Source organism: Ixodes scapularis, unplaced genomic scaffold, assembly GCF_016920785.2.
Source record: "Ixodes scapularis isolate PalLabHiFi unplaced genomic scaffold, ASM1692078v2 PGA_scaffold6__148_contigs__length_123643588, whole genome shotgun sequence".
NCBI classification, from domain to species: Eukaryota; Metazoa; Arthropoda; class Arachnida; order Ixodida; family Ixodidae; genus Ixodes; species Ixodes scapularis.
In genome coordinates, this window is record NW_024609881.1 from 63,313,746 (window position 1) to 63,337,502 (window position 23,757).

Sequence of the window (23,757 nt, forward strand, 5' to 3'; positions counted from 1 at the left end):
GTAAATATTAACGACGTAGTTACGGGGATCACACCATATGGGGTAAAGTGTCGAAGGCAGCTCGAGTATTCGACACGAGCAGTGCGCAATCACTCGATTTAGGCTAGTGAGAAAAAACAGCTAGACGAACATTTCAGTATTAGTTCGCGTCTAATCACTGCAGGGCAGTGAATAGCCCAACTGTACATTATGATGCAACGAGAAGCCAGGCTCTTCAAATCGACCGCAAAATTCGGTTTCTTAACTTATCGCGTTACAACTTTTGCAGCGTTGCCCACAAATGGTGCATTTTTTTTTTTTGTAAACTTTGCAAAGAGCAAATTTACCTGAGGAAAAAGTAAAGAAAGAAAAAGGCTTAGCTGCTATGGGAACGCAGCGACGCCAGCGGGCTTCAAACAACACGGCGCCGTTTCGCACGGGAGACAAGAGATAGCGCAACGAACGCCGCCAACGAACGAGCATACGGCGCCGACAGCCGGCGTTTTTAGCAGACAATATTTCGACTCAAAAGCGGCGCGCGTTCCGCAGGCGGCGACAGTCGCAGAAACAAAAACAGGCGCGGTAAGAAGAAGGAACTACAGTTCCTTTTCTGCTAAAGATGTCGTGTGCTCATTTGTTGGTGGCAGTTGGCGTCGCGACCGCTTGCGCCATCTCTTGCCTCCCGTTCAATACGGCACCGTGTTGTTTGAAGACCGGTGGCTTCGCTGTGTTTCCATAGGAGCTAAGACTTTTTCTTTTTTTAATTTTTTCTCAGGTAAAATCACTTTTTCCGAATTTTACAAAAAGAAAGAAAAAAAAAAGCACCATCTCTTGGCAGCGTTGCACAAAATCGTAGCGCGATAGGTTAAGAAACCTAATTTTGCGGTCGATTTAAAGAGCCTGGCCTCTCCTTAAGTCACCCTGTAGTAATACTCCTCCGACCTCCGCCAAGGTTTTGCCTCTTGCCTGCCTAGAATCCGTAATAGAAGATCATATGGCCACTTGTACCGGCAAAGAGTTAAAAGCTAACTGCGCTCGTTTCAGTAAAAAAAAAAAAAAAATTCTACGACTGCTTTTGAGGGAAAATAAAAGCCAGTCCATGTTTTAAGGGGTTATGGAAGTCAAAGATTTGATCTGAGCGGTGCGTAATTTATTGTAAGCCCGAAAATTTTGGCACGACCGCCTTAATCTATCCCATATCCTTCGGGAGCATTGCATCGCAATAAAGAACTAGGATATGTTATCTGTGCCTCAACCGCACAACTAGACCTCGGGAATTAAACGATCTTGCTTACCCAAAGAGCATCAGGTAGAAATCGGCAGGCCTTTTGAACGTGGTGTTTTTGGTGAATTGTCCAAAGGCTTTTAGTGACTCAGGCGCTGAGACTACATTATCTTCCTCCACAACGAAATACTCATCTCCTTTCGTCTGTAAACATAAAGAATTAAGCGAAAATATTTATATTTTATAACTTTTTCAATCACAAATTAGACCGCCGTTATCATCTGAAAGTAGTACTTTCTAGATGCAAAAATGTCTCTAGCTCTAATTGTTCATAAAAATCTGCAATACTTGGCATTGAGTCTACTATGTAAAATAAGCTAAATGAAATATACGGACCTTTGCGAAAACGAACTAGAAATGAGCTAGTTTTGTTTTGACAGCGCCATCTGTCGCGACAAAAATCAATATTGTACACAATTTAAATAGAAAACAAATGGCTGCTTCGAAATAAAACCGACGGCTTTGACTGCGCGAAGAGAAGCGATTTTGGAACTTTGGTTTAGACAGATAAATCCCCTATTGCTGTTGATTGGCACGATCAGTTTGAGACATATGTCCGTTTTCTTATTCATTTACACGGTGTTATATAATCGCGATATTAAAATAGTGCAAGGTCACGTCGTAAACAAGTGGTTTCTTTGTTACCCTCACCGAACCATAGGAATCATTCTTCGCAACACAGACCGACGCTCCTTTCTTACCTCGTTCGGGACCCCAACATACCATCAGATATAAGATATGTGCACAGGCATGCACTAGTACCCCCCCCCTTTCCCCCGCCCCCCTCCTTTCAGGCTTGTTTGGAACCATTTTTATGCATTCGATTAGAGGGATACCATCTGTTTGCGACAAACGTATCTTGGTTTTATCTCTCACACATCAAACACTGGTACAACGAATCGATTGCAACGTTTTTCACACACTTATTTCTCCGGGTAAAGCTCTCGGCAATGCCTATACTTCAAAAGAAGCTTGGGCATAGTTTAAAAATTAAAAAAAGGGAAATGACGCCACTGTGAAAACGTACTCAATCTCCGCCATTCTTCTGACATTTTTAGCCCACTTGCGGGCTCGCGCACGTACGGCTCCCTCGTTTTTAACTTGAAGCAAGATGACTCTTGTTTGGGCCTCATCTCTCTCGATTAAATCAACGAACGCGAAGGGGTTCGCGTTCATTTTTCCATGCCATGCCCCCATACGGTTGTTTGTTCTGTGTCCCCTTTTTCCGTGATGGTGCCACCGCTCCAGTTGGAAAATGTGCTCATCCATGTTCCGTCAAAGTAATCAAGCAATTCAATGAGCTCCGGAATACGAGAAATATATGCTCCGACGCAGAAACGCCCAGGGGCGAGGGACTTCAGAAGGCGAAAGAAAGGAAAGTGCCACGAGCTTACGAATGAGCGCCCTTAGCTGGCTGTTTCTTGAGTAGGCGCTATGAGGACCAGTCTCTGAACGGAAGCCCACATTTTTTGCGCAACAATGAAAATCGCACCCTCGATAAGCAGCTTGGGGAAACACGATGCGCAGACCACTAACAAGCGCCGGCTCAAAATCCATCACGAAACTTTCAGGGGTCAAGGAAGGAATCCCAGCAGATATGAATGTAATTATAGCCTTTCAAACGCACGGGCATAAATTTGTAGCTAGCCGACCCGACAACAAAAAGCAAACGGCTGCGCTAGGCACTCCGTCAGTTACAATTTGCAGAGTTACAAGTTGGTCACACATGTAAGGTACAACAAACAATGTCCCGTCCGCAAAAAAAAAAAGTAATTTTAACTGACGACAGCCGTTGCATGCCATCTCGTGTTGCGAAGACAACTATTCAAGACGAGGGTCTCTGCGGTCGTCGATGATCAAGAAGGGCTCTGCTAGTTTTTTTCTTTTTGTGGGCGTCGTTGTCTTGCGGAGTGTCAGCTGATGAAGGAACCGGTGGCTGCGCTGAGCGCCTTTCTCGATACATCAAATCCTTCAGGCTGGCAAACGTGGGCACATCTGCTGCTTTTTCATCTGGCGCCTAAAAGAAATTTAGTGATTTCGTATAGCGAACTTTGCCTGATAATTCGGAGCCGTGATAGATATAATAATTTGGAAGTAAACTGCTGAGCAGGTTTGGAGAAGTTCCTCGTTAAACAACCTTGGCATGGGCGTATTCGAGTTGTGTGCTGCTGATGTTTTCAGCGCCAAGCGCAGCTGGTCCCTCACAATCCTCGGCTCGTCTGTTGCATGGTTATGGACGCCTATAAGTAAAAGGGGCGTAAATGTGCAATGGCATGTTAACGGCCCTTAAGCATGTTCCTGGTGGCGCTAGTAAGATTAAGTAAGAAACGATACAAAGAGCAGTGGTTTCTATCATGCATAAATAGACCGTCAAACACAATTCGAATAGAGCAACTTACGGGATCTGCTTTTCACGTTGTCCTTTTCAGCCAAAATCGAAGCCGCGCATCCTTATGAATTGTAACGGCAACGGGACGAAACCATCCCGTTTGCTTTCTGCCGCTCTTTGTGACATATGTAACCTTCAAGGTAAAGGCGCTTTTCTTCTCTGCGTTTCCTTTATACAAACCCGGACATCGCCCCTGACTGATGTCTCACTGTTGATTGAATCGTGTTCTACTTCGGAGTGCAATGTTTTTTTTTTGAGTGCGAGGGGGACATAGAGTTCCGTGTTTTGACACAAAGACGGTCCAGCGTTTTATGACTCAGCGCCAGTGTTGGGGTAACGCGTTACAAGTAACGACGTTACCGCTAACGCGTTACTTGTTTTCGGTAACGCGTAACGTACTTGTTACTTTTTTCAAAACAGTAACGGGTAATGTATCTACGTTGCGCAGTTCGAGTAACGGGTGACGGATTTACCTTACTGGTTACATTTACTTCCTAAATCTTAAAACTAAGTTACACAAAATTTTTCTCGTGCTTCCAGGCGCCAAGCTAAGTGATCTTTAGTTTTGTTTGCGTTTTTTTGTGAGTGTTTGTGTCAAGCCATAAAAAAACAAAGTAATTATGTTAACTCTCTGCATAGACATAATGTTTCTAGAAATACAGCGATTAAGTATACCTTTAACGTGAAAACTAAAAAAGTAACGCCAAGATAATGTGCGTTACTTTATATCGGTAACTGTAATGCGTTCCTTTTATTTTCAAGTAATTGAATTGAATTGGCTTTATGTAGACACTAGGCCTACGGTAACAGGACAAAAGGCAGATTAGCTCTGCCTGACGTGAGCCTATCACCCGCTTACAATGCTCAAGAAGCGAAAACAAAAACAATAATCATTAAAGATTACAAGAAGATACAATATCACATCAGCAACAATCAACACAGCATGTTTTGTACAGAGCTTATACAATCGTTAGAGCACTTGATACTTTGGAAATAAATGAGACAGGTAATACAACTCATACACAATGAAAATATAGTCTAAAAGTATTTACTCAACATGACATGAGAGAAGGTACCGCTGTAGACTAATTTTAAAGATGTGTTTTGTTCCACAATTTGAGATTATTTTCCTAACGGCTGGATATTTATTTAAGAAATCAGGTATCAAGTATGCTATTTGGTGATGTCCATAATTCGTCCTGGACTACTCTATGATAGACGTGTCGGAGATTGTATTGTGTATTAATAGGACGAAGTGTGTAAAAAAAAACGGGTGGGGTCACTAATTATTTTAGGTGGTACGAAAACTTTTTTTTTAAACATGAAAGCCGCTTACACTCTAAGAAAAGCCCGTACGTCTACTTTCCCGCACAACACTCGGCGAGCCAATCACCGCAAGAGAGAGAGAGAGAGAAAAAGCTTTATTTGTCAGTAAGATGGTGACCTTCTTCGGTTCCTTCAGCTGCTCCACATGGTCGGCAGTTGAAGTCTGTCGGCGACCTCTTGCGCTCTTGCCAAGGCCCGGGACTGGACGTCCAGGTCCGGGCTGGCCAGCACCGCTTCCTATTGCTCAAGTGAGGGAGATGAAACTAGATCTGCCAGAGGCGGATCCTTCGCGCAGTCCCAGATTATGTGGTCTAAGGTGGCAGGCTCGCCGCATAGTTGGCAGTACGGGTTTACTAGATCGGGAAAGATATTGGCGTATGTCCACGGGTTTGGCTGCGACCGCGTTTGCAGCCGCCGCCACGTGGTAGCCTGTTCTCGGCTGAGCGAAACGTGCGGAGGAGGCAGGCTCACTCTAAGCTCCCTGTAATAGTTGGTTATGGCTTGATACGTATCCAGCGCCTCACCTCGTGGGGCCCCGACGCCCAAGTCCCCATCACCTGCTCGGCTGACAAAACCTCGAGCATATTGGTGAGCGGACTCGTTCCCCGGGACGCCCACGTGGGCCGGGACCCATACCAGATCCACTTCCTTCCTATCGTTTGGCATCGTGCTAAGAATTTTGTATGCATTCGTGGAGATACGTCCCCTCGAGAAATTGGGAAGGGCCGTTTTGGAATCACTTAGAATGGTGTTGGTGCTCTTTTGAACAATCCCTAGTGCTATTGCGGCCTCTTCGGCCTCTTCCACTCGGCCCGTGATCACCGTGGCCGCTACACTGTGCGAGATGCTCACCGCACTCACAGCGAAAGCATGTTGGCCTGTAGTAAGGTTGTATTCTGCCGCATCAACGTACACGGCACTATCGTCCCCGTGATACTTTTTGCTTAACGTCTTCGCCCTGGCCCTCCTCCGGCCTTCGTGACGACCCGCTTGCATGTTCTTGGGGAGAGGTTTGACACGAATGATTTCGCGCATCTCTACCGGTAAAGTCATCTGGCTTGAAGGATCTCCACTCCTCGTGCCTAAGCTTCTCAGGATGCAGAGCCCCGTCTCAGTCTGCCTGAGCCGCTGCTCTTGCGATGTGAGATGTACCTCAATGAGCTCTTCAAGAGTGTTGTGAACCCCGAGAGATAGAAGTCTCACGGTGGACGCGTTCCTGGGGAGACCAAGAGCCGCCTTCTACGCCTGCCTTATCAAACAATTCAGCTTTTCACTCTCGGCCTTCTTGAGGTCTAGGTAAGGAGTGGCGTACACGATCCGACTGATTACAAAAGCCTGAACAAGCCGACATGCATCGCGCTCTTTCATGCCCTGTCGCCTAGTCGCCACGCGCTTAATGAGCCGTATAGTTTGCTGGACCGATGTCGTCAACCTGTCCAGCGTTACCTTGTTGCATCTTTTGGATTGTATGTACATCCCAAGCACTCGCATTGTGTCTACTTCCGGAATTTCGTTTCCCTGAATTTTCAACTGTATCCTGTTCGGCTTCGTTTTGCAGGCCCTTTCGTTATTACGGATAACTAGCAGTTCCGACTTTTGTGGGGAGCATTCCAGACCTGCCCAACGGGCGTGGGCGTCTACGATGTCCGCCGCCTCTTGTAGAGCCGTCTCGATTTGCCCGTCTGATCCCTGACTCGTCCAAATCGTGACGTCATCAGCATATAGGGTGTGTCTAGTACCCTCTATGCCGTTAAGCTTCCTAGGGAGCGTGATCAGCGCGGTGTTGAATAGAAAGGGGGATAACACCGACCCCTGTGGCGTACTCCTATTTCCCAGTGGTATGTGTGCCGACTTCAGATCCCCTATGGTGAGTTGCGCAGTCCTGTTAGACAAAAAATCCTTTATGTAGTCGTATGTATGGCGCCCTACGTTTAGTTCCGAGAGGTTGCAGAGTATCACCTCATGCGAGACGTTATCAAATGCCTTTTTCAAATCCAACCCCAGGATGGCCCGCGTACCGTGGCCGTTTCCCGGGTCTACGATTTCCTTAGAAAGCTGTAGCATCACGTCCTGCGTGGACAGGTGCGGCCTAAAACCGATCATCGTGTATGGCATGAGGTGATGGGTTTCTACGTGGTTCTGTAAACGCGTGAAAATTACGTGCTCCATGAGCTTACCCAGGCACGACGTGAGGGAGATAGGTCGGAGGTTCTCGATGTCCAACTTCTTGCCAGGCTTTGGTATGAAAGTTACTTTGGCATGTTTCCATGCCGGCGGGATGTTCCCTCCCTTCCAGCATTTATTCATGTAGTCTGTTAAAGCCTGGACCGAGTTGTCATCAAGATTTCTAAGGATTTTGTTATTTATTCCGTCCGGCCTTGCAGCCGATGTCGTCCGGAGTCTCTCCATCGCAGCCATCACTTCCGTGCCCTTGATGTCCGCATCTAGTGTCTCATTCTCCATTCCAGTGTACCCGGGGGCTCTATTCCCATCTTGTGTCGTGTTAATGTATCTACCTTTTAAGTCCTCAAGTAGTTCTTCACCCGTCCCATCGTACTGATGTACTATCTGGTTCAGGCGTGTCCGAGCCGCGGATTTGGTCGTAGTCGGGTCTAGGAGGTGCCGCAGCAGAAACCACGATTTCTTATTTCCCAGTTGCCCGTTTATTCCGTCACATATCTGCCACCACTGTTGCCTGTTCAGTTCATTGGCGTGATCTTCAATCGCCCTTTCCAACCTGGAAATGCGAAGTCTGAGCTTCCTATTGTTTTTGCCCGTCTTCCACCTGCCCAGTAGGGACGTGTGAGCCTCCCACATGTGCATGAGGCGTTTGTCTACCGCCGGGTGTTCTTCGGTGGTGTCCACCCCTCCTGTGGCCCGCTCTGCGTCTCGCTTGAGATCGCTTGTCCAGGCGTCCAGGTCGGTAACACTGCCGTCTGCCCGCTTCTCCCTCGTGGTGCGGAATTTATCCCAGTCAGTAATTCTTACCGGGGGTGTTCTGCGTTTGTGTTGCGCCGTGTCGAAGGTAATAGAGACTACATAGTGGTCGCTGCCCAATGGCACTCCTGTATTAAGCCACTCTGCCCCCTGAACATTCCTTGTCAACATGAGGTTGGGGCTCGTATCTTTACTAACGCTATTGCCTATTCGAGTTGGTTGTTGTGCATCGTTTAAGATTGTTAAGCCCAGGTCTTGAATGATTTCCCAAAGCTTCGCACCCTTTGGATTTCCTTTAAGATATCCCCACGCCGGATGTCGCGCGTTAAAGTCTCCAGCGACGACAAGCTGTGCTCTGCCCGCTAGTTTTACCACTCGTCTGAGGAGGTCCGGGACGACCGAGCTCCTGTCCCTAGGAGAGCTGTATAAATTAAGGATGAAAAGGTTTCGTTCCCCCTTTTTACTGGGAATCACTTCTACAAGGGTGTAATCCGCCTTGGATCCTTCTATCTCATGCTGAATCGCTGTGATATTTCTGTGAACTAGGGTTGCGGTGAGCGAATCCCGCTTTTCCACCACGTCTAACTGATGGTGTGTTTTATAGTTGGCTAGAGAAACAAGCCCCCTATTCTCCTGCAGCGCTATAATGTCGGGCTTCGCCTCGACATTTTGGATGTGCCGGTGCAGGTGGCCCTTCTTCTTTCCAAACCCCCTGCAGTTCCATTGCCACACCCTAATTTGTTGTTCGCGTTGATTGTTGCGCGCCATCCTGAATTTCTAGTCTCTGACAAATAAGCTGCGTGAGCTCATCGAATCTTCCGTTCATGTACACAAATAAGCGCTCCATTTTAGTCTCTAGGGCGGTGATCCTAACGTCTTGAGCGTCCATGCGTTCCTTCAGCTGCGTTAAGAGTTCTGATCTAGCCGTCAAAGTGGGCCTGCCCTCCTCCAAGGGAACTTGCCTCCTCTTCGGCTCGCTCCGCTCAACCTCCTCCGTGTTTTCGGGAGGGGCTTGCCTTTTTAGCGTATTCACCGTTTCGGTGTCCATCGCGTTCTGAGTTCTACTCTTGGCGCCACCCTGCGTCCCCATCGTGGGGGCTGCGGCCTCTATCGCTTTTAGTGCTACCGCTGGCGAGTCTGCCACAAGTTTCTCGCTCGCTTTTTTCTTTTGCGTGTTGTGTACCTTAATCTGGGACTGCAGATCCAGTATGGTATTAGACATCTCCCTCACCTGTTTACGGAGGGCTTCCATTTCCTCGTCTTGTTTCCATCTGACCGATTTGCGTCGGACCGATGGGCTCCTCCCCCGGCTGGAACTCCTTTTCCTCCAGGGGTCGCCCGTCTCTGCTGAGGACCGTCCATGATCCTCTACCAGAGGTGGGAAGGAGGAAGAACGACTTCTGTATCCGTTCTCTCGCTGGTGCTTGTCCCGGGGTCTAGACCTGCCTCGATCTCTCGTTCGACCATCCGTCCCTTGCTTCTCCTCTTTATCAAAGCTGCTCCCGTACTTGCGCTTGATGAAGCGATACTTGAAATTTCTGTTGCCGGTATTGTGGCCCCCGGTGCACATGATGCACTTGGGGGTGCATGTAGGCTGCGCCTCTTCCGGCATGGGTGGATGCTCACCACCACAACGGCGACATAGGTTCCGGCGAGGTAACGAGCACACATCTGTCCGATGCCCCGTCTTCCGGCAGTTATAACATGCCTCCACACGGTCGTGAAAGGGAAAAAGTCGAAGGTCACTCACCAAGTACCGAATCCACCTTGGTAGCTCCCTTTCTGCTATCGTGACGATCATGTGTCTTGACTTGCCCAGCCGGCGTCCGCCGACCACGTTGAGGTTGGGGTTGCGTTTCCGGAACTCGTCAAAAATTTCCGCGTCCGTTTCGTAGCTGTATGCATTGAAGACGATTCCTCTCCTTGAGTCGTCTGGCGGTGGAACGTACGTATTCATCTCGAACGTGTTCTCTCCGACGCTGAGACTCTTCAGCGCTGCATAGGTTCGGGCTCGCGCCTCGTCTGGCGTGCTTATGGTGAATGTATTGTTCTCCGGGTGGATTCGCAGCTGGTCGTTTTCGATCGCCACCGGTTCCGCAATTTTCTGTACAGTGCAAACCGCGTGCAGTATCTGAGCCACGCCAAAGGCTGTGAGTTTGACTGGGCATCGAGGACGGTACACAATCTTATACTCCCCGTCCGGCAGCCGTGGAATAGGTCCCTTTCTCGCCTTGGGCGGCGGGCGGGGCTTCGCTTTGCTTGCGTTGATGAATAACGTACTCTTCTTTGTTACGTCAGCCCCCACAATGGCGGCTGGCTGCGTCGCTGGTGGGGAGGAAGGTGGCGGCAATAGCGTCCCTCCCGTAGCTCCTTGGTTATCACTCTTCGGCTTGCGTCCGAATTTCTTCTGCAGGGAAAGCATGTTCCAACTCCCGTCGAGGAGTTCGGCTTCGGTTACGGTGGTTCCCTCGACCGCATAGGCTGCTCTGGGACCGGAGAGATCCATGTCGACCGGCGAGGCGTCGGCTTCAAGCATAGCCATGGGCGGGAAGGCCGGCGGCGGTGCAGGCTGCGCCGTGTCCGCACTGAGGCTGATCAGGCTTAGCAACGATAGCAGCGCGGTGCGGTCAAAAAAGGGCCGTAAAATGCCTAAAATTTGCTTCCCTGAGCCAAAAATGTTATCCGCGGGTGCCGCCTGACTTCGCGGATCTGTCGGAGCCAGGTTTAGAATTGTGGCGTAGAAGAAACCGCCGAAATATTCGAAGAACTGCGGAGCTCATCGGGGGCATGTCAGAACATGCCCCCCGCTTCTTCTCCGCATCTTTCGGAGGCAGCTCAGCGAATGACGATGCCGAAACACATTTTTAGAACAAAAAATTCAGTCTGAGTTGTGACATTATTCAATATAAAAGGTCAGGATTGCATTGCTTAATGTCACAGCTGAGACTGCCTTTTTCTGGTCTAAACATATGTTTCGGTATCATCATTCGCTGAGCTGCCTCCGTAAGGTGCGCTGATTGGATCTCCGAGTGTTGTGCGGGAAAGTAGACTCACGGAATTTTTTTAGAGTGTACAACTCCCTGTAAAACCGAATTAGTGCGCTGCTCTCAAGGAGGAGGAGGGAAGGGTACTGAGAAGAGCGTATACTCCTTCCTCCTCCTTACCTCCTCATCCTGCCTGCCACTCCTCACGGTTACGCCGATGGCGCCGTTGACGCCGACGCCAACGACGTAACCGTGAGGTCACGTGAGGTCGTGAGGTCGTGAGGTCACGTGAGGTCGTGAGGTCACGTGACCCTCGTGACCTCACGGCGGTCATGTTATCTCACAAGGTTGACGTGACGTCGCCGGGGTCACGTGAACTCACTGGAGTCACGTGACCTCATGGGGATCACGTGACTTCACGGGGTCAACTGACCTCACTGGGGTCACGTTACCTCACGAGGTGACGTGACGTCACCGGTGTCACGTGACCTCAAGGAGGTCACGTGATTCCACCCGGGTCACGTGACCTCAAGGAGGTCACGGTACGTCACCGGGGTCACGTGACCTCACGGGTGTCACGTGCCTTACTCTTACGCCGACGGCGACGCCGACGCCGCTCCAGCCAGAAACGGGAGTCTAAGATCTGCGCTCCAAAAGAACGGTGCTGTGTGGTCAGTATGCTGAAGGTTTTCTTTACAACCTATACCTTTTGTTTTCGCACAACAAACAACCTATCAATATTTTTTTTCGTTGTTGAACCCCAAACTAATAAACAGTAATAAAGATGAAAGTAACTAAAGTATAATACAACTGACGTTTTAACCAGCATGGAACCAGCAATCTAATTTTGTATAAAACACAAATAGATCTCAAGATGCTTCCATGCATTTTATTAATATGTGGTGTCCAGCTCAAGTTTCTCCTGACAACTCATAAACGATTACACGCTCGATCACCGAGTCTTGGAATTTTTAAAAACAATTTCACGATCGTCAGGTTTACCTCGTGGCTTAAAAATTTCATATTTTGTCTTCGTAACATTTAACTGAAGTTCATTAGAGTCAAGCCAGTCCGATAATTCATTGAGCCACGTGTTAGCAGTAACTTCTAGATGACGCAAAAATGAACCAGAAAAAAATAAGCTCGTATCGTCGGGGTTCAAAACTATTTCAAGAGTTCTTAGGATAGGTACAATATTATTATTATAAATAATAAAAAAAGAGAACCTAAAATAAACCCCTATAGAACCCCATACGAAATTTTTTCTGGCTTGGACCGGTATCCATTAAAACACGTATATTGCGACCGACAAGATAAGTAACTACGTACAAAATCTAAAGCAAAACCTCGAATTCTAAAAAAAACGGTAGTTCATAAAACAATATATCAGGTTTAATGAGATCAAACGCTCTTCTCTAGTCTAAAAATATTTCAGTGGGTAAATAGTTTATTTTCAAAATGCTGATTAATTTTTTTTTTGATACTGAGTAGCGCCATTTCTGTAGATTTTTTTTCTTGAAAACCGTATTGCTGCATTACAAAGACATCTCTTTCATTCAAAAATTTGCATAAGCGTTTTTTATCAGATGTTCTAATACTTCTAAACATTAGGGAGGTACGGATATGGGCCTATAGTTGTTAATGTTGTCAAAATAGCCTGGGCTTTGTGCAAAACAGCAACTCTTGGAATTTTCATGCGATGGGGAAAAGTATTAAGGCTCGTTCACACTCTTGCAACCGAGTACGACCGAGAGAGACAAGACCGGTTTTTAAAAATCTTGCGACTTTTTAGGACCAGCTCCGCTGCAGCGGGGCTGGCCCTAAGGCGTCGCAAAAGGCTTAAAATCCGGTCTGGTCTCTCTCGGTCGTACTCGGTCCCATATATGTGAACGGCGCTTTAGTTGCTAATGCAATGTTACATGTATGCTGTAGAGGAGAACACAGTAGATGGGCGACAGCTATGATCGGTATGGCCTTGATATCACCTGCTGCAATGAGTAACGTATTTCGTTACTTTTTTTCGGTAACGCCTACAATACTATTGCAGCGCCCTCGATGCACCTCAGAAAACTGAACAATGGAATTCCGGGTCCCGATTTTTGCTCAACCTCTGCTATTTCCCCTCTGAATTTCGCGGGGAAATTACGTCACATGATTCATGTCACGTGATCTATAAAAAAAATATTGTTTCTCAGCTAAATATATCGGAAAAAGTGATGTCATGTGACTTCGTCACGTCACCTTAACGAAATTTTAATTTGGCCACTAGATTTAGCAGTAAATTTGACGCCACGTGACCTCAACACCTATTCAGTTTCTCCGCTAAATTTAGAAGAAGAAATGACTTCCCGTGACTTTGTAACACGTGGCCTTCACAGGAATTCAGGAAAAAAGTCGTCTAAGTGGGAAGGGTAAATACCTTCCGGATATTTTCATCTATTTTACTGCCGTGTCCGTTCTCATTTTATACAAATTGCAAAACGTGTGGTAGTTTCTATAGTAACTAATATTATCTTCAATATTTACCTATCATATAAATCACAATATTTAACATATTTTTGCATCCGGTACAATTGCGTAAACCTGCTCTGCACCACTATCATATGAAAAACACAACATTGTATCAAGGTGACCAATTCATTATTCTTGCAACCCAGAAAACATGAGCGTTGACAGCATGGTGGAGAATAAAAGTCTGGACGATTTAAATCGTGATTTCTGTCATGATTTCAAAAGTGCTTTAAATCCATGCCTGTTTCACTACAATATTTTGAATAAAAACATTTCTACAAAAAAAAAAATCCCAAAATAGATTTTTTTAATTTACTATTTTTCTATCATGCGATGCATTGCATATTACTTGTTTTCTTTTTAAATCAAGGAAACGCTAATCAAAACAAAAAATCTCATAACGCATTGAAATCAAGCATAAAGCAGTCGTCTGACCAAATCGTAACCACACAATATTAAGCTGATTTTTTCATTACAAAGTCAAAGTTTACTAAAAAAAAGTCACTTAAACCGCACGTTAAATTTGCAGTAATTATTTCTTCCGCATTATCTTCAGTGGTCGGATGGATGTATTAGTCAATCTGTCGTGTTCAAAAATATACCTAGTGATCAAATGCATTATTTTATAGAAATGCTAATTTAAAATAAATTAATCTGGTATAACGCAAATGAATCTGACTTAAATCATAGGAATCCAATAATTTATAGTTAAACAAATAGTTATTGTTTTCCTCTCACTCGAGTCCCCTTGGCAAAGCGGAATCTCATCCAAACGGCTTCAAATAAAAAAGTCGAGTTTAGATGACAAAAATTTTGTTTTCTTCTAAAAATTTTGAGTTTACAATTGTGTTGCACTCTTGGCGGCAATAACAAGGCTTTCAGATTTAAAGATAGCAACGTGTGGGGGTTCGACAAAAAATACGCACCGGAAACCGGAATATTCCAACAAGCTGGAGGTTTATTCGGGGCTTGCGAACCGTCTTGAAGATCGCATTCACCTTCATGGAAAAAAATAAGGCATTCGAACGGGTGTCAGAACTCGGAGCAAGAAAGCCTCAATAAGCACTTTTTGTTTGGTCAAAGAAAGCTGACATTACTATATTATTTCTGAACAAAAACAAAGGTAAACCATACGCACGATGTTCATTAGCCTTATGATGTATCGAGCCTGTATATATTTGCTTTCCTTGAGGGACTTGTGTATTGCACTGACAAACATGACGTACATTTCAGGTCGCCACACGCTGGGTGGCTCTGCAGTGTCACCTAGAAGGTTTCAAATCATGGCATGTCCTCAGTGCTCCGCAAGTTTAGAATTAACTGTGTAATCATTTTTTTTAATATGCACGATGCCATATAAGTTGATATTGTTTTCTGTGCAAGATAGTGAAACAGTCTCTCCAATTAGAAGTTTTCAAGTTCATTATATCATCAAAGTGCGGTCTCGAATCGTAGCTACTCGCTCAGCACGTGCTGACGTCTACCGAATTATTTCAAAGCAAAAACCTGAAGCAGAAAAGTTGGGGTTTCTACCGTGTAAAGAAAATTGCATCATAGTTATAAAATGGCAAGTATGTATGCCGCGCATGTAACTAAAATTGCAACCCGCTCCTTGGTGTTTGTACAATTGGTTGAGAGGACTGCTGAGCAATATTAAATGTTTTGAAAACAAAATAAGCTTACTTTTTGGCAGTAGACTTTCATCCGAACGGTCTTCTACAGGAACTGTAAACATCATTGGGATACTGAATGTAAAAAGTAAGCAGAGTCCAAGGTTATAGCTTTTCAAAGGCATGCTTCTTCAGCAAAATTATAGAGGAACAGTTCGTGTTTCTGTCAATTAGTTTTTTTTTTCTTTTTTTCTGGCCCATTTTTGCGGTTTTCGTCCTTAAGATTGTGGGAGTAAGTCTCCCACCACGGCCAGAGGCCGCTGCCAAATGCCCAAACGGGACAACGGCCGAGGCGCGCAATAGCGCACGTATAGGACAGGCACAAAAGCCTATAAAAGAAGGCACACGCCCAAAGAGCAGAGAGGACGGACCGTGGCCACGGAGGCGTCCAGTTGGAACGCTCTGAGATTTCTCAGCCGCTTAATCACCTCCTTCGAAAAGGCGTCAAATGGTGTTGGAGCGAACAACAACAAAGCGCATTCGCAGCGTTATCAAAGGCAGTGACAGAGAATGCGTGTCTGCATCTTCCCGACCTAAACCAACCATTCGTTTTGCAGACAGATGCAAGCGATTGTGGCGTCGGAGCTGTTTTACTGCAGGAACATGATGGTATACTTCGCCCGGCTGCTTTCGCAAGTCAGACCCTCAATTCCGCAGAGCGTAACTACAGTGTTGTAGAAAGGGAATGCTTAGCCATAGTGTATGCGTTAAAGCGATTTGACATGTATTTGGATGGCGCAACATTCCAAATTCAATGTGATCATTTAGCATTGTCATGGCTGAAAAGACTTCAGAACCCCGCTGGTCGCCTCGCTCGTTGGGCACTTACGCTGCAACAATACGATTACACTATTGTATACAGGCCGGGTGCTACAAACCAAATTGCTGATGCACTTTCCCGCGCCCCCCCCCCCCCCCCCTTCCTGAGAACCACGTGCAGGAATCCCCAGGGCTGGTCGCAGTCGTTAATACAACACAGGGACCACCTGACTCACGGTGGGGTACATTGGTCTCAAGAGAGGATCTTCTCAAGGCCCAGCACGACGATGGGTTGTGCCAACAAGTGACTGCCTGGCTGGCAGCGTCCGGTCCAGTCGACCGCCCAAGTGACAAGGAGTTCGACTCCTACTTGATGAGCGACGACGGCCTCCTGCTGCGCTACATCCCCCAGGCCGACGACGATCCAGATGATTCAGCATTCCGGACCGTGATACCCCGCAAGCTACGTAAGCTTTTCATCCGACACATGCACAGCTCTGCCCTAGCCGGGCACAGCAGTGGGAGCAAGACTTACGATAAGTTGTCCCAGATTGCGACGTGGCCCGGCATGCGGCAAGATGTACTGAGGTGTGCGCGTAGTTGCCCGTCATGCCAGAAAGCGAAGCCACGTGGTGGTCAACCCCCGGGTCTCATGCAACCGATCGCAAGCCAGAGCCCTTGGCAGATCTGTTGCTGTGACGTCATGGGTCCATTTCCACGTAGCCCACGCGGAAACCAGTACTTGTTCGTAGTAACAGACCATTTCACCAAATGGGTGGAGCTGTTCCCTTTACTAAAGTTGGATTCGCAGAAAATATGGGACTGCCTACTTCAAGTTTTCGCGCGTTTTGGTTTCCCGGCAAGCCTAATTTCGGATAATGCGTCGTATTTTACGAGCAAAGTGTTCGTCGAGGCATGCGCGGTTCTGGGAATTGAACATAAACGGACTTCGCCGTATCATCCCCAGGCAAATATAACCGAAAGGGTGAATCGAAACCTTAAGATGATGCTTGTTGCTCCTACGGAGCGCCACAAAGACTGGGATGCGAAGCTCCCAGAAATGGCCTTCGCCATTCGCACTACGGTTAACCGGTCAACCGGGCTCACCCCTGCCCAGCTCAATTTTGGCAGAGAGCTTGCTTTTCCTCTCACTAACACTCTCCGTTCGATAGAACCCAGGGCACAGGACCGCAACTACACAAAGTTCGCAGACGACCTGCGAAAGCGTTTCACCATCAACCTCAAGGAAGCCCGGGAGAACCTTGACGTTGCCAGACTGCAGCAATCCGACCAGTACAACCAGGGACGCCGAGACCTGCAGTTTGAGGTGGGAGACTTGGTGCTCAGGCGCACTCACCCCCTGAGTGACGCGGCGAAAGGCTTCACGGCCTCACTGGCCAACAGGTGGGATGGTCCATATCGTGTAGGCAAAAAGCTTTCCCCGCTTACATACACGCTAATTCACCATTTCAGTGGTGAGTCCACAGGACCAACTCATGTCACCGACCTTAAACAATTCCACAACCCGGAAGATGGTTTTTTGCAGGATCAGACCGATGCCGACGACGGCCCGTTCCCGGACCCCCCCTCGCCGCCACACAGGCGGTACAACCTGCGACGTCGGTGACGGCTGAGAGAAGTTCTAAAGCGGTTGGACAAGATTATTCTTTTTTTTTCCCTTCTTTTTTTGGGTTTCGAGCGTTGTAACTCGATCGTATATCATCCCATGGGTCTGATCGCCTTTCTGAGGGGGGAGAGGGGGAAATATTACGCGATTGTGCCCACCCCAGATCCTTTACCTTTTTTTTATGCATCATAGAGCCAGGGGTTAACATGAGAGTAACCCATGGCAATTGCTCGCTCTGATTCACGAAGGTGGATCATCGGCGACGCCACTACCAATCCCGGGCATCTGGTCGCCAGGGTCCCAGGACACCTGGCGGTACCAGTCACGGCAGCAACCAGCGAGGCCCACCCTGTGGAACTGCGGCCAGTGGGCAAGAAGGCACCGAAAACTGCAGCTGCCGGCGATTCCGGAAACGGCCACCAGAGGACAAGCGCGACCTGGAGCGCGCCCTAACGCCGATACAGCGCCGCCGTCCACACCCTCGACGACGACCCCCCCCCCCCCCCCCCCCCCCCCAAGGACGACCACGATAACACTGGCATCGACATACCAGACGCTTAAGTGGGGGGAAGTGTGGGAGTAAGTCTCCCACTACGGCCAGAGGCCGCTGCCGAATGCCCAAACTGGACAACGGCCGAGGCGCGCAATAGCGCACGTATAGGACAGGCACAAAAGCCTATAAAAGAAGGCACACGCCCAAAGAGAAGAGAGGACGGACCGTGGCCACGGAGGCGTCCAGTTGGAACGCTCCGGCAATGTTTTACGTTGAACCTGATTCTAACAATCCATTCCTGTTACTTTAATAAATGTAGTTTCTTGTATTGGAAACCCCGGCTCCGTGTCGTTCCTCCCGGATGGGCATGCAGCAAGGCAACCCCACCACAAGATATCTTCAAGATAATTTTCTCAAATTGTTACAATATCCGATGCCAGCGCATGTGTTTTTCTAAATACCATCACCTCAAGACCGAACCATGCCGAAATGAAGTTGATAATATTTTTGTTTGAAAGAAAAGACGACGAAGTGATAGTTTTATATGTTACCTAAAAAGTCGGTATAATTAAGTAAAAACATAAGAGACGTTATAATTGTCAGTGTATTCCGCGTCCGAAAAATCATTTGTAGAAACATATTGTTTCGGAACTGTTGAGTGCTACCAATTAAATTATTCAGGAAAAAGTGAACGGCAACTTTGAACGCACATAAGGTGTGTTAACTTGAATATAAGGATATCATAACTTTTTTCCGACTGCCAAACCAGTGACCCCTTCCGTTAGCTCAGAAAGTGCTAATTATTGGTACGATTTGAGATCATACATACTGTGATACTTTGAATACTCTGAACATCGGATTACATACTCAGATCACTAATAGAGGAGCCGTTGAAATGGTGCAAGTAAAAAAAAGATAAGGAAATACTGTGGGGCTGTCGCCTTTTCAAGCACTTCACCTTTTATTTTCCAAAGATAATCAATTAATTCGCTCATTTCGCCACCCATTAAACAGAATGTGTTATAGAAAAGAACGGCAGGTAAATTAAGTCATCGAGAGAATAAATGGCAAATAACTGAGAGCGTACCAGTATTGACACCACACGCGAAGCGAACGCTGAAGGAAGGAATTCGGTCGTACATTCAAAATTTCTAATAATTTTTGCTTCGCTAAGTCTAGCCTTTAAAGGTCGAATTTTCATGAAATATCTAGTGTAGTGACTGATTTTGTCACTTACTTTCCAAGTGGATCGCCTCCTCAGGCGTCGGGAGCGGAAATATTCTGTGAGGGATTCGGCCGGATTTGTCATGTATTCGCGATGGCTCAATTCCGTGTGTAAAGTTTAGGTATCCTTCCTGTTAAAAAAAGAGAAAGATTTCTGAATAGTGCAAGCATTGCCCGTTGCATACCGTTTGTGAATCGCTAAGCAAATAATTTATCCTTAATAAAAATTCAATTGGTGAGGAAGCAATTTATGGAGAAAGTATTTTAAATACATAATTTAAAGTTCTCATAAATAATGATTTTTAGACGCTGCGGTGGTGTGTACTTCCAACATGCTTAATAAACTTTCATTTTTGCGAAACTTAAAAAAGCGCTGCAGGTTTATAAAATGTTCACGAAAATCTATGTAGTTAACAAATACAGGATTTATAAGTAACGATTCCATAAACTCCTGTTCATTTCTATAATCAAGTGCATTGTTCCTATACAAATATATACTTCAAAAATATTTGTACATACCATTTCAATTCCCATATTTGTTTTAGTAATTGTAAAGGAAGCCTTGTGTTTCGAATTTTCATAAACACTATTACGTATGTCCGTAGTATCCATCTGAAAACAACATATTATTAGCAAAATTACTCTGGAGTGATCTTCATAACACTAGCAGCTGAAATGCTAAACGGTTATTTTTATAGCCAAGCTATTTATGGCTAGGGTTTCGTGGGTTTTTTGTGTGCGTCAACAAAAACTCAGTACCCGAATTTGGTGCAAAATCGCTTCATTTTATGCAAAAGCTTATGTCTCATCAGTTGGATATGCATTTTCGGTAGATTAGCTATCAATACGCTCCATTTTAAAGATCAGGAGACTCTCAGGTAGATAATAAATGTTTCTCAAAGATTTGGCGCTGTCCGACCCGCTACAGCTATGTCTATTCTCGCACCGCCCTCTCCTTGTAGTCGCCCCTAGCGCTTGTGAGCCTAGTTTCCGTTCCTTCCACTCTCCCGGATTGGCGGTCCTGTCACGGGTGTCTACTTTCCGCCGGGTGGCGGTCGCGTCGCGGGTGTCGTTTTTCCTCCGGCTCTTCACGATGACCACCGATCAAGACAATAAATCTGGACGTACCTTTGTTCAAAATTGTTTGACACGTCTGTGTCGTGTGCTAAACAGCTTCGCTGGTCATGCACCTTCACAGACTGGAATCGCTCATGTTTTTTTTGCAAACTATGGCATTTGATAAAAACTCAGTAAATGATTATATTCAATGAATTTCACCGAGACGCAGAACGAATTTTGGGGTGAATGGTTGCATAAATCATCGAGGAAGTAAAACTTTCTCAAAGAATGCAAAAAAGAAATCGTGGGAGTCGGCACATCATTTTAACAAATGTGCGTTATTTGCGTTATATCAGTGGAGACAATTCTGCTTGAATGGCACATTCAAAAGTACGAAAACCTCTAAAGGGACTAGCGGACACATCAAGTAACTTTTGAGTGAATAAATATGTGGATTGTTTATTTTCTAAGTAAATTAAGTGAATTTTAATCAAAGAGGCGGAAGCATGCTTTCTTGTAAAAGGTAATCTTTCCTTACCAATTCGTGATTCACCTCTCCATACCTAGCCTCGGAAAAATACAGACGGTTCCCTAAAACACTGGATTCTTCCAAGTCTATGACGTAGTCTTTAGAAAGTTGAACAGCGCCTCTTGAGTTGCCGCTTCTGCTTTCAATCAGAACCGGATACACGACACCTGGAACGTAACCGCTCCTGTTATCCGACGCTCCATACTCGCAACAAACTTCTCGGTAAAGACGACAAAAGATAACGTTGGTCACAAGTCACGGTGTTTTTCTAATAAAAAATATCGTAAAGAGATCTCCCAGCAAAGTTCTCTTTCAAAAACAAAGGACAATTAACTCAACAAAAATAAGAAAGCTCTTCTGCAATGACAAGACGTTGGAAACGTAATACAATAAAAGAAAACCACGGGAAGCAAGCCTATACTCATGTGAATATATCGAACGGAACAAATGTGGAAAATCGGGGGAGGGGGGGGGGGGCATGTTATAATCGTGTTTCGTTAACACTATTTATTCTTTCATATGCATTTCTTAATATGCAGCTCATGTGAAGATATGCTACTTCGCTAGACTTCAAAATGCTATTAAAGTGCCATACCACATAAAAGAAAGAAACTGAAGAATCTAGATTACCTTGTTGCTAAGCTTTTGTTAATGATGGTTAAAATCTTAATCTTTTGTACCACGCCTACGTTCCTGTTCTTCCGAAAACCTTTTGGATATCTGTCAAACGTTTCGCTCTTCATCGCTCTAATTGTACGGCACCATCATGAATGAAACATCGTTTTGGGACGGTCACATTTATTTGGTAACCCCGATTGGTACATATAATCTGAACAAACACAGGCTAAGAAAAGCGCTGACAGTTATTTTCCCAAATGCCCAACAACGTGAAAGGATTTGTGGCAGTTTGGAACTCGGCAAAACACAAACATTACGTGATTGTGCATTCCGTGCACGTACAATGCAATTGCGTTCCGCATTAACAAGCTACATTTGCATCCTTTCTTAATTTGTAGGTATAAGCGGAGGAACAAAGTGCATGGTCTTTACGTAGACCTGACGTACCTCAGACGTTGAATACGTGAACAACTGCTTCCGGTATAATGACCTCGGTGTCTCTTTCTGCCTATTTGTGACGCCCTTAGCTGGATGAACTCTGAAGTACGTTGCCTTTAGAACTCGTCTGTGACTGGTGTGTTAAAGATCCTATCGCACCCATACCTTCAAAGTAATCCCGAAGTGTCCACTAACGACCTCACAGGAGCCAAAGCGTCATGCTGTTAGATGTCGCAACCCTTCCGCTTGGTGCTAGAATTCCCGGCCTTAATTACGATGGAAAGCTCGCACTTTTGGCTCCTACCACCACCGATGCGGCACCGCCAGGATCCTGGCCGACGGCATGGAACTTATATGACGTCAATGCGCGGAAAAAGACCGACAACTTTTTAGAACGCCGAACGTGGCTTTCGTACTGCTGGCTCCAAACCATTCTATGGAGCCAGCAGTACTTAAGAACGCTGCTTAAGCTAAGTTGCTTTAACAAATCTATATAAAAAAAGAAAAAATAACTAACTTATTTGGTTAAAAGTACAAGAATTACGTTGGCAACTTCTATGTCACATCTATAAAAAAATATAATCACTAGGTATGCGTTAACCTAGTCGCAGTTTTATTTTGCTTGTGTTTTTGAAGACATTTGGATGTAGTATCGGGTGTATCAAGTAGCGGCCAGACTCTTTAAATTCACAGCAAAATTCGGTTTCTTAACGTATCGCGCTACGATGTTCTGCAGCTTTGCTCACAGGTGGTGCATTTGTTCTATAATATTTGCAAAGAGGAAACTTACCTGAGGAAAATGTAAAAAAAAAGGCTTAACTCCTATGGAAACGTAGCGAAGTCACCAGTTTTCAAACAAGAGGGCGCCTCAATGATTGAGGATCGGTTGCTTCGCTGGGTTTCCACAAGAATTAAGACTATTGCTTTCTTTAATTTTTCCTCAGGTAAGTTCAATCTTTGTAAATTTTATAGAAAAATATGCGCCGCCTGTGGGCAACGCTGCACAAAGTCGTAGCGCGATGGGTTAAGAAACCGAATTTTGCGGTAGATTTAAATAGCCTGGCCACTACTTGATACACCCGTTAGAATACCAACGTATTAAAGTATCCGAATCAACCCGTCCTGGTTATCGGGAGATATAGCGGCATATATTTATAAGAGGCCTCTCTTTCAATCGTTGACAACCTAAGTGAAGGGCGTGCTGACTGACGATCATTTGATTATTTCTTCTCATCCAGTAGTATTGCGGTATTAAAGGATAAGAACACGGAAGAAGCAATTACGAGGTAATAATCAAGATTATAATATTAAGCCACACCCTGCGCGTCTTATTTGTCAGCGACTATGAAGGAATCAATGAATACAATCAATGGAGTATGTCTATCCAAGCCTATTTAAACCCTGCGGCTTTCGGGGGTATGGTGCATGCCGTAATACAAGTCATTTCTCGTCTGCAATATTGTGTTCGGAAGTTCTATGATAAATGTTTATCGTGCCCAAAAACTCCGAAATTAATGCCCAGCAGAAAAGTAAAATTCGATTTTACGTCACTTAGAAAAACGCCATGCAGAAGCGTCTACGTAAATAGAGTCAATACATCACCGGCGTGAGCAATAGCAACGCTGAAAATAATGAGTGTAGCCGAATACATTTTCCGTCGTAAAAACGTGCGTAAAGGAGAGAAAAACACTTGGAAATGTGAGGATGGCTCTGTCAGGAACCTTTTTAAAGGGTGGAAAGGTTAAGTGCCCTTTAAAATATTACACAAAATGCGAGATAATGAAAATAACAAGTCAAATATCGTACACAGGAAGTTGCATTTGTTAGTTGTTAAAGACTGCTTTTGCACGAGACGAGCATTAACACCGCAACTCACCCTTTTCAAACGTCAGAGCCATCTCGTGGCAGTCTCAATAGCTCCAATATCTC

The 23,757-nt window shown here is 45.8% G+C and overlaps 1 protein-coding gene across 1 annotated transcript in view; it reads right to left on the reverse strand.

Moving 5' to 3' along the window:
• The window catches only part of LOC120841379 (venom metalloproteinase antarease-like TtrivMP_A), a 39,089-nt gene extending 15,577 nt beyond the window's left edge, over nucleotides 1-23,512 (reverse strand). The window contains exons 1-8 of the mRNA XM_040212268.1: nucleotides 23,431-23,512; nucleotides 20,782-20,939; nucleotides 19,704-19,796; nucleotides 19,198-19,315; nucleotides 15,095-15,136; nucleotides 14,550-14,677; nucleotides 14,338-14,409; nucleotides 1,275-1,408 (exon numbers count right to left, since the gene is read on the reverse strand). Coding sequence (XP_040068202.1) covers nucleotides 1,275-1,408; nucleotides 14,338-14,409; nucleotides 14,550-14,677; nucleotides 15,095-15,136; nucleotides 19,198-19,315; nucleotides 19,704-19,796; nucleotides 20,782-20,939; nucleotides 23,431-23,479 — 794 coding nt within the window. The 5' untranslated portion in view covers nucleotides 23,480-23,512. The remainder of the gene's footprint in view (nucleotides 1-1,274; nucleotides 1,409-14,337; nucleotides 14,410-14,549; nucleotides 14,678-15,094; nucleotides 15,137-19,197; nucleotides 19,316-19,703; nucleotides 19,797-20,781; nucleotides 20,940-23,430) is intronic.
• Between the last annotated feature and the right edge of the window lie 245 nt (nucleotides 23,513-23,757).